General features: G+C 49.0%; 1 protein-coding gene across 1 annotated transcript; it reads left to right on the plus strand.

The window, feature by feature from the left end:
* The first annotated feature begins 13 nt into the window (after positions 1 to 13).
* VPS11 (VPS11 core subunit of CORVET and HOPS complexes) lies at positions 14 to 10371 on the plus strand. The gene is made up of 16 exons (XM_061145738.1): positions 14 to 237; positions 1259 to 1407; positions 1505 to 1640; positions 1961 to 2124; positions 2729 to 2976; positions 3688 to 3889; positions 4288 to 4439; positions 5298 to 5484; positions 6229 to 6375; positions 6685 to 6873; positions 6977 to 7138; positions 7562 to 7701; positions 7793 to 7995; positions 8123 to 8294; positions 9519 to 9741; positions 9866 to 10371. Exons 1-16 carry the CDS (start codon positions 51 to 53, stop codon positions 10028 to 10030), a joined length of 2826 nt encoding a protein of 941 aa, XP_061001721.1. The 5' UTR covers positions 14 to 50; the 3' UTR covers positions 10031 to 10371.

The raw sequence follows: 10371 nt of genomic DNA on the forward strand, positions 1-10371 counted from the left end.
CGGCTCCTGTCATGTGACCTCTTCCCCGAAGGCGGGGACCTTCGGCCAAGATGGCGACCTACCTGCAGTGGCGGCGCTTCGTTTTCTTCGACAAGGAGCTGGTGAAGGAGCCACAAGGCAATGATGGGGCTGCTCCCGGAGCCGCGCCTGCCTCTGGACCCGCTGCTTCCAAGTTCCTTTGCCTCCCTCCTGGCATCACAGTCTGCGACTCAGGCCGAGGGAGCCTAGTCTTTGGAGATATCCTTCTTCTGGAGCTGTCCCTTCCCTCCTCGAATCCCTGAAGAGATCCAGCTGGGTTGAAATCTGTCGGTCAGAGGGGTTCGTGTTACGTGCCAGTTTCCTTTAGATAGGCGCTCAATGTTCCTTCTGTGGTCTGGGGGAAGAAAGGAGGAAGTCCATTCTTTTTAACTTGTTGCCAAATGAGCGAATAATCCTGGGCAAGTCGTTTAACCTCTCTGAACTTCAATTTCCTTATCTGCAAAAGGGGCGTAAAATAACAGTTGGGCAAGGTTTTTGTTTTTAAGGTCGATCAAAAGAACAGATGCAAGTTGATTTTAAAAGATGAATATGTAAGGTGTTATTATCTCTCCAGCCCACATTGTGGGAGAAGAGTTAAATGAAACCATGGTCTTTTTGGCTTTGTTTTGTGTAATGCTGCCCCTAATCTCTGGCCTTTCTACTCTTTTTAAAATGGGGAGTTTCCAGAGATAATATGTGGGAAAAACCTTGAAAAATTTAAACAGTTGTGTAGATTTTGTTTTTTATTGTGCATATGTGCTTAGTCATGCCCAGTTCTTTGCAACTCCATGAACTGAAGCCCATGCAGACTTCTCTATCCATGGAATTTCCCAGGCAAGAATACTGGAGCGGGTTGCCATTTCCTTTTCCAGGGCACCTTCCTGACCCAGGGTTTAAACTCCCGTCTCTTGCATCTCCTGCACTGGCAGGTGGGTTGTTGACTAGCTGAGCCACTGGGGTGCTGTGCTGTGCTCAGTCATGTCTGACTCTTTGGGACCCCAGTTACTGTAGCCCACCAGGCTCCTCTGTCCATGGGGATTCTCCAGGCCAGAGTGCTGGAGTGGGTTGCCATGCCCTCCTCCAGGGGATCGTCCCAACCCAGGGATCGAACCCAGGTCTCCCGAATTGCAGGTGGATTCTTTACCATCTGAGCCACCAGGGAAGCCCTGGGGGGTAGTTGTTATTTGGCCTAAATGTAAGAATCTCCCCTTGGAAAGGAGGCTCCTTGACTGCTCTGCACATATGGAAGGCCAGATCTGGTTCTTGCCCCGCTCCCTACAGCTTACAGGTTTCCAGGCCTACAAACTACGGGTGACACACCTGTACCAACTGAAGCAGCACAATATTCTGGCGTCTGTTGGTGAGGATGAAGAAGGCATCAACCCTCTGGTGAGTCCTAGAAGGGAAACAAGAAAGACCCAGAGGCCTGGGAATGATTATTTGTTGGAGGGTGACTAGCATTCACACATCTGAGGTCTATCCCCAGGTAAAGATCTGGAACCTGGAGAAGAGAGATGGTGGCAATCCACTCTGCACTCGAATCTTCCCTGCCATCCCGGGGACAGAACCAACTGTTGTATCTTGTTTGACTGTCCATGAAAATCTCAACTTTATGGCCATTGGTAAGAAGAAAGAAGGCAAAGCTAACATCCCATGATTCTTTATGGAGTTCCTTCAGAGTTGCTTCTACAGCTCATTTTCAGTTTTCATGAGACCATTTTGTACTAAAGTGAGGCCTTTTGAGATTTTAAAGTTTGGGATGGGAAAGCATTTAGTTTTGTTCTTTGAAAATAAGTCCGTGAGGCCTAATTTTCATGGTAACCACTGGAGAGGGTGGGTATGAGGAGAAAGATGATCACTTCTAAAAAGTGCCTCTAAAGGTTTTTTTCTGCTTCTGTGCCTTTTCAGCCTCAATAAAATGCTGTTCCCCGCTCTCCTACAGGTTTCACAGATGGCAGTGTTACATTGAACAAAGGGGACATCACTCGGGACCGACATAGCAAGACCCAGATTTTGCACAAGGGCAACTATCCTGTTACTGGACTGGCCTTTCGCCAAGCGGGAAAGACCACTCACTTGTTTGTTGTGACAACTGAGAATGTTCAGGTATGACCAGCGCCTCCTGGTGTGACTGTTAGGGGCAAGTAGGAAAGACTTTTTTATTGCTCAGTGGGCTAGGGTAAGGAACTGACAAAAGAGGTTCTTATATTTTTAATCATAGCCTTGAAACATTCGCCTAACTTAATATTTTATTTCTTTAATTAGGAGACTGGGAAGAGTTAGAGCTAGGAAAAGAACTCTTGGGCTTGTAGCAGAAGACATAAGTTTTTCTTTTAATAGGTTTGTTAAGTGACGCTGGACAAGTTACTTCTTTGGTTCTTGTCCTTCTAATATAACAGCTTGCTCACACCAATAGTTTTGTTTTCTTTTCAGCCAGAGTTTTCTGATAAAGCAGTAAAATTCTCTTACTTGCTGAATATCTGTAGTAAGTAGTGATAGTGTGTACAGAGGAAGAAAATGTGGTCTCTGCTTATATATTTAGTAGATGGGTGATGGTAATGGCCCATTTAATGGAGAAGGCAAGCATCCAGGTAAAGTCTTAGGGTGCTAAGAATTAAGAGAGCCAGTATGGAGGTGGGGATACCTTTGGGAACATTTAGATGCCACCTCCTCAAAGGGAGCCTGTTAACCCCTCTCTTACTTCTCACAGTCCTACATAGTTTCTGGAAAGGACTATCCTCGTGTGGAATTGGACACCCATGGTTGTGGCCTGCGCTGCTCAGCCCTCAGCGACCCTTCTCAGGACCTGCAGTTCATAGTGGCGGGAGATGAATGTGTCTATCTGTACCAGCCTGATGAACGTGGGCCCTGCTTTGCCTTTGAGGGCCATAAACTCATCGCTCACTGGTTTAGAGGCTATCTTGTCATTGTCTCCCGTGACCGGAAGGTTTCTCCCAAGTAAGGATTTTATGGAGAAGCAAAAGGGAGTGGCCTGGGCTTGTTCCCTAGAATTAACCTGATTTCAAACTCCCAATGCCTACATCCTGTCAGCCTCCTACTTTGTACTTTTTGTAGAGGTGTTTACACCTAGACTCAGTTATAACATTTTTTTTTTTTTTTTTGCTGAAAAGTGTGCTTTTGCTGCAGACATCTGCTGAGCGATCGTTCTGCACTAGAATGGTCCAGGGAATTTGGGGCCTGGTATTGGGTTTTTTAATTACTTGGGCGAAATGAATTGGGTAGAGGAACAAGGGATTGAATAGTGGAGAGATTGGAAAATGCTGGGAGATGCAACACAGGGTGGTTTTTCTTTCTTTTTTTCCTGAGTCATCAGAAAGTGGGACAGAATCTTCAGCGTGTTGCAGGCAATCCTTGTCAGATATTAGTTTTCATTTAGCACTAATTATTTGTTAAATCTTGGATGTTGGAATATACTTAAGTTTTCAGTCTGTTGCCTGTATTAACTATAGGATCCTTAAAGGTAAGATCAGGTCTACACATACTCTTCCCACAGCTCCCAGCACTACGTGTATTGCAGGATGAGCTGCTAGCAGTGACTTGTTCTGGGAGGAATAGGTAGCACCAGAGTTGTCGAGGGAAAGGAAATAGAGGGGAGCTGAGACTGAGGTGGTACAGATAAATATCCGGTGCTTTTTCTTTCCCACCCAGGTCAGAGTTTACCAGCCGGGACTCCCAGAGCTCTGACAAACAGATTCTCAACATCTATGACCTGTGCAACAAGTTCATAGCCTATAGCGCTGTCTTTGAGGATGTAGTGGATGTGCTTGCTGAGTGGGGCTCTCTGTACGTGCTGACGCGGGATGGGCGGGTCCACGCACTGCAGGAGAAGGACACACAGACCAAACTGGAGGCAAGGCCACCAGGTTCCCAGAGCTGGCTATGGGCACCCAGACACGGCTGTAGGAACAGACTCCCCAAGTCGCCTTGGCCAGGGTGTTTCCTTCCCTTTGGGTCACAGCCTTACTCAGCCTCTTTAGGGTAAGATTCCAAGGTCAGTGGCCTGGGATGTGGCCTTAGAGGGAAGCAGTGGCTGGGGGCCTGAGCCCACTCTCAGGGTCCACTCTGCCTGCCTGCAGAGAACCTAGTGAGGTGAGCTAATGTTAGTCTTGGGGTGTCTGGGGGTCTCACCCTAAGATCTAGGCTGATTGGAACTTCATAACCATCTGGCTTGTGTGTTGTGGGTGCATTCTGGGAAGGTGTCTTCTCAGGCCTCCTTCTTCCAGTTTTCTAATCTCTCTTCCTTTCCAGATGCTGTTTAAGAAGAACCTATTTGAGATGGCGATTAACCTGGCCAAGAGCCAGCATCTGGACAGTGATGGGTTGGCCCAGATCTTCATGCAGTATGGGGACCATCTCTACAGCAAGGGCAACCATGATGGTGCTGTCCAGCAGTATATCCGGTCAGTCTGGAGGCGCTTTAGGATATACCTGTGAATGCGGGAACAGAGAGCCAGCTAGACTGAAATCTGCACTTGGGGACTGGGGCGGACGGTGGACTCCATCGTGAATTGTCCTTTTTTCCTACATAAACTGCGATGCCTCAAATGAGGAGACGGTATACCTTATTGGAAAGGGAATATTTAGGGTCAGATGCTACATGACCAGTGTGCAGTTGAGCTGATGAAAAGTGAAAGTGCTAGTCACTAGTTGTGTTTGATTCTTTGTGACCCCATGGACTGTAGCCCACCAGGCTCCTCTGTCCATGGAAATTCTTCAGGCAAGAATACTGGAGTGGGTAACCTTCTCCAGGAGGTCTTCCCAACCCAGGGATTGAAACCAGATCTCCTGCATTGCAGGCAGATTCTTTACTGTCTGAGCTACCAGAAAAGCTCTCAAGGAAGTTGAGCTGAAAAGTACCTGTTATTTTAAATGTTAGCTTGGCCTTTGTTAATACTCATTTTGATCAAATTCTTTAAAGGGGAAAGGGTATTCATCTCTTGTTTCCACCATTTCTTTCCTTGGTACTAATGAGTTTTCTGACCTAGTGAAGGGTTCTAAGACCCTGTCTAGCTTCTTTGCCAACCTCTCTAGAATTCCTGTTTTCAGAACCAGTGTTCTGGAGCCTTGCTGCTCCTCTGGTCCCCAGTCTAGTAGCATCGATACCACCTGGGATTTTGTGAGAATTGCAGGATCTCATGCCTCACCCCAGACCTGCTGAAACAGAATTTGCATTTCGAGACCTGCAAGTGATTCCTACGCTCATGAAAGTTTGAGAAGTATGATGATCCTGATGCTGTTGGACACCTGTGTCTCCCTAGAACCATTGGAAAGTTGGAGCCATCGTACGTGATCCGCAAGTTCCTCGATGCCCAGCGTATCCATAACTTGACAGCCTACCTGCAGACCCTGCACCGGCAGTCCTTGGCCAACGCCGACCACACCACCCTGCTGCTCAACTGCTACACCAAGCTCAAGGACAGCTCGAAGCTGGAGGAGTTCATCAAGGTGCAGGGTGGTGCTGGCAGAGGGTTCCTTGAGGGGCTTCACCAGGACTGCAGGGAGAGGGAAGAGCTGCCTGTATTTAGGAACCAGAAGCCTCTGGTCCTCTGGTCTGTAGGCAAGGAAGAGAAATAGCCTTTTCTGTGAGTTCTCTCCTGTCTCCCCTCTTATTTTTTTTTTTTTTTTTTTTTGCTGTACTGTGCGGCTTGTGGGATCTTCATTCCCCAACCAGGGATTGAACCTGGGCCCCCAGCAGTGAAGGCATAGAGTCCTAACCACCCGACTTCCAGGGAATTCCCCCTCTCTTGTTTCTTGATGCCAGAACTTCTTGTGGTATCTAAGCCCCAGGAAGCCCAGTGTCCCCCGAGGCATCCCTCTAACAGTAGAGGCAGAGGAACACTTGTGGAGAGGCAGGATAACTATGTTTTATTTTATTTTATTTTATTTTTTTTCACCGTGCTTTTTTTTTTTTTTCACCGGATAACTATGTTTTAAAAGCATCATCTGTGGGACTTCCCTGGAAGTCCAGTGATTAAGACTTTGCTTCCACTGCAGGCAGCATGGGTTCACTCCCTGGTGTGGGGCAACTAAGTTTTCACATGCAACTCGGTGTGGCAAAAAAAAAAAAAAAAAAAAAATCCACCTTACTATTACCTTAAGAATCTGGTCTTAGAATGAGATGCATATTTTCTTTCCCTTGCCCAGCCACAACCTCTCTGTGAATGGTTTTGTCTAACGTCTTCCTGACAGACAAAGAGTGAGAGTGAAGTCCACTTTGATGTGGAGACAGCCATCAAGGTCCTCCGGCAGGCTGGCTACTACTCTCACGCCCTCTATTTGGCTGAGAACCACGCTCATCATGAGTGGTACTTAAAGATCCAGCTAGAGGACATCAAGGTAGGTGAGCCTCGTGACTCGGGCAGCCGTGTTCTTTTTCTGGGATATCCCTGGGATGATGAAAGTACCTTCTGGGACTTGCCTGGGGGTCCAGTGGTTAAAGGGTCTGCCTTCCAATACAGTGAACATGGGTTCAGTCCTTGGTCAGGGAACTAAGAGCCCACATGCTGTGGGGCAACTGAGCCCACGTGCGCCACAACTGGAGAATCCACGCAGGGAGCCCGAACAAGAAAATAGTAATGGAAATAAAATGTGTCTTGATGGGTGAGGCAGGAGCATGCAATTCTGTTGCCCTTTCTGTCCTCACAGAATTATCAGGAAGCCCTCCGATATATTGGCAAGCTGCCTTTTGAGCAGGCGGAGAGCAACATGAAACGCTATGGCAAGATCCTCATGCACCATATACCAGAGCAGACAACCCAGCTGCTGAAGGGACTCTGTACCGACTATCGGCCTAGCCTTGAAGGCCGAGGTGATAGGGAGGCTCCAGGCTGCAGGGTGAGGCCTCAGGGAGAACGGCTTTTGAACATACAGGGGTCATCTCGGGCACGGGTAGCAGGCCCACTCACTTGGCCTCCTCTCTCGTCCCTTGCCATCCTAGGCCAACTCAGAGGAGTTTATCCCCATCTTTGCCAACAACCCTCGAGAGCTGAAAGCGTTCCTAGAGCACATGAGCGAGGTGCAGCCTGACTCCCCGCAGGGCATCTATGACACGCTGCTTGAGCTGCGACTCCAGAACTGGGCCCACGAGGAGGATCCACAGGTGAGGCCTGGCAGAGCTACCAGAGGTGTTGAGAAAAAGACAGCCCTTCCATTTCTTCCCTGGTTGCCACTTGCTGCTCGCTTTAGATCAATAACACCTCATCCTGAGGGGCTAAATGGTTCCCCATGAAAAGGAAATTGATGACTTCCTTGCAAGGAGTCAGACACGACTGAGTGACTTTCACTGCTGGTCTAAAACCAGAGTTTTAGGCAGGCTAAGACTCTGCACTCCCAATGCGAGGGGCCTGGGTTCAAACCCTAGTCGGGGAACTAGATCCCACATGCCACAACTAAGAGCCAGCGCAGCCTAAATAAATAAATACTGGGGAGAAAAAAGAGGAAATTGGAGTGAGGGGAAGAGTAGTTGCTTTGCTTAGGAGTCACTTTTCCCCTAATGTCCAGCAGCTCCACCCTCCTCTTCTAGGTCAAAGAGAAGCTTCACGCAGAGGCCATCTCCCTACTGAAGAGTGGCCGCTTCTGTGATGTCTTTGACAAGGCCCTGGTCCTCTGCCAGATGCACGACTTCCAGGATGGAGTCCTTTACCTCTATGAGCAGGGCAAACTGTAAGAGTCAGGGGGTACTCGGGAGGGGGCAGAGCTGAGTCACTCGTGTGAGTGAGGGTCGGCCGCTGACGCACACCCCGCCTGGCCGCAGGTTCCAGCAGATCATGCACTACCACATGCAGCATGAGCAGTACCGGCAGGTGATCGCCGTGTGCGAGCGCCACGGGGAGCAGGAGCCCTCCCTGTGGGAACAGGCGCTCAGCTACTTTGCCCGCAAGGAAGAGGACTGCAAGGAGTACGTGGCGGCTGTGCTCAAGCACATCGAGAGCAAGAACCTCATGCCACCCCTTCTAGGTACTCTGGGGGGCGGGCTGTGTGGCTAGGTGGGTACAGGCTGCTGGCGGTCTGGCTCTGGGGCAGGAGTCCTTCAGCTCTGTCCAGAAAGCTGCGTGCTTCATGGTTTTGCTTCCTCCCATCTCAGTGGTGCAGACCCTGGCCCACAACTCCACGGCCACCCTGTCTGTCATCCGGGACTACCTGGTCCAAAAACTGCAGAAACAGAGCCAGCAGATCGCCCAGGACGAGCTCCGGGTGCGGCGCTACCGAGAGGAGACCACCCGCATCCGCCAGGAGATCCAGGAGCTGAAGGCAAGGTACTTGGCATCCAGGAGTGTAGAGGTATCCAGGGATAAGCTTGTTCTTCACAGGGTGTCATTTTTTACATACAAAGGATTATATGGAGTAAGTATCAGCATTTCATTCTTGAAGATCTGTTTTAATGCTGGAATTCCAAAGAATGATTTATTACATAGAACATGATTTATTGGGTTTTGTTATCTTGTAGCAGGTACTTTTCTCTCTATATGTGCCTGTATTTTACCTTTCCTAAAGATACATCTAAGTTGTGGTGGGAAGCCCTCGGAAGTAAAAAACGTTGACAAAAAAGTGGATAGTTTACAAGTATTTATAGTAGACATTAACCCTTAACTTTGCCATTAACTTTATAAAATATTTGTTATTGTTATTTAGTCACTAAGTCGTGTCCAGTTTCTTCATTCCATCAATATTTACTGAGTCCGTTTTGTCCCAAGCCCCGTTCTTAACACAGAGAAAAAGTCCTGCCTTCACAGAGCTTATGTTATGGAGGTAGAGATAGACAGTAAACGTGTTAAATAAGCATACTATTGTAGTGTGTTCGATGGTGCTAAGTTCTAAGAAGAAAATTGAGGAAGAGGAATAGGGTGAGGGGTTTAGGTGTGTTGTAATTGATAAAGTGGCCAGGAAAGGTCTTGTTGAAAGGGAAAGGGTCACATGCAATTAAGACCTGAAAGAATTTAGTGGCAGTAGTGGAAATTGAAAGAGAGATAGCAATCCCCGCATGGATTGGATGGACATGCTGGGAGTGTGCTGAGACTCCCTGAAGGCCCAACATGGGGTCCTCTTGTGACCTCCTTTAGGTGGTAGGAAGATCAGGGCCTCGTAGTTCCTATTCATTCATTCATTCATTGCTGCTTTGGGTCTTTGTTGCTGCACACAGACTTTCTCTAGTTGCAGTGCTTGAGCTTCTCATTGTGGTGGCATCTCTTGTTGATGAGAATGGACTTTAGGATGTGTGGGCTTCTGTAGTTGGCAGCTTGTGGACTCTAGAGCATGGGCTCAGTAATCGGATGGCCCAGAGTTAGCTGCCCCAGACTATGGATTGAACCTGTGTCCCCTGCATTAGCAAGCAGATTCTTAACCACTGGACCTTCAAGGGAGTCCCTTGTCATTCCTTAATGGGGATGTCGCTCTCCTTGTTTTGTCGAGCTGTCTCTTTCCACATGGCTCCTGGCCCTGCCGTCACTCTTTCCCACTCTTCTGGTCTCCTTTGCCTGTAGTCCGAAGATTTTCCAGAAGACCAAGTGTAGCATCTGTAACAGTGCCTTGGAGCTGCCCTCAGTCCACTTTCTCTGCGGCCACTCCTTCCACCAACACTGCTTTGAGAGTTACTCAGAAAGTGACTCTGACTGCCCCACCTGCCTCCCTGAAAACCGCAAGGTCATGGATATGATCCGGGCCCAGGAACAGAAGCGAGATCTCCACGATCAGTTCCAGCACCAGGTGGGGCGGGGGGAGTGGCCACATGACTGCCCCACCCACTGGGAGGCGGGGAGTGCTGGAGGGCTACTGGTTTTTTTTTTTCTCCTCCTCTGGGTTCTGACTCCGACCTTTTCTCTTTCCTCAGCTCAAGTGCTCCAACGACAGCTTCTCTGTGATTGCTGACTACTTTGGCCGAGGGGTTTTCAACAAATTGACTCTGCTGACCGACCCGCCCACAGCCCGGCTGCCAGCGAGCCTGGAGGCCGGGCTGCAGCGCGACTTGCTCATGCACGCCAGGAGGGGCACGTAGGCGCTAGTGGGAAGGGGGTGACGGTAGAGGCCCGGCAGCAGGGACGCAGAGACAGCGCTGTTGCATAGGAGTCGGGGAGACCTACCCAGGACCCCCCTCTCATCTGATGCCATTGCCCTCAGGACTTAAGGGGACTTTCTTTTCCTGCCTCCTCCTTTGGCTGGCCAATCCACTCTTCCTCCTGTTGCCTTTCTGAGCAGTGTAGATCATTCCAGACCAGCGGGGGAGGGTACCTCAGTAACCTCAGAGTCTGGACAATAGCTGCTTTATTCTCTATCCAAGAGCACCAGGCTGTGCTTGGGTCCTGGCTCCCAGAGTCTATAAATAAAAACATATAATGA

Source organism: Dama dama, chromosome 1 (genome assembly GCF_033118175.1).
Source record: "Dama dama isolate Ldn47 chromosome 1, ASM3311817v1, whole genome shotgun sequence".
Taxonomy (NCBI): domain Eukaryota; kingdom Metazoa; phylum Chordata; class Mammalia; order Artiodactyla; family Cervidae; genus Dama; species Dama dama.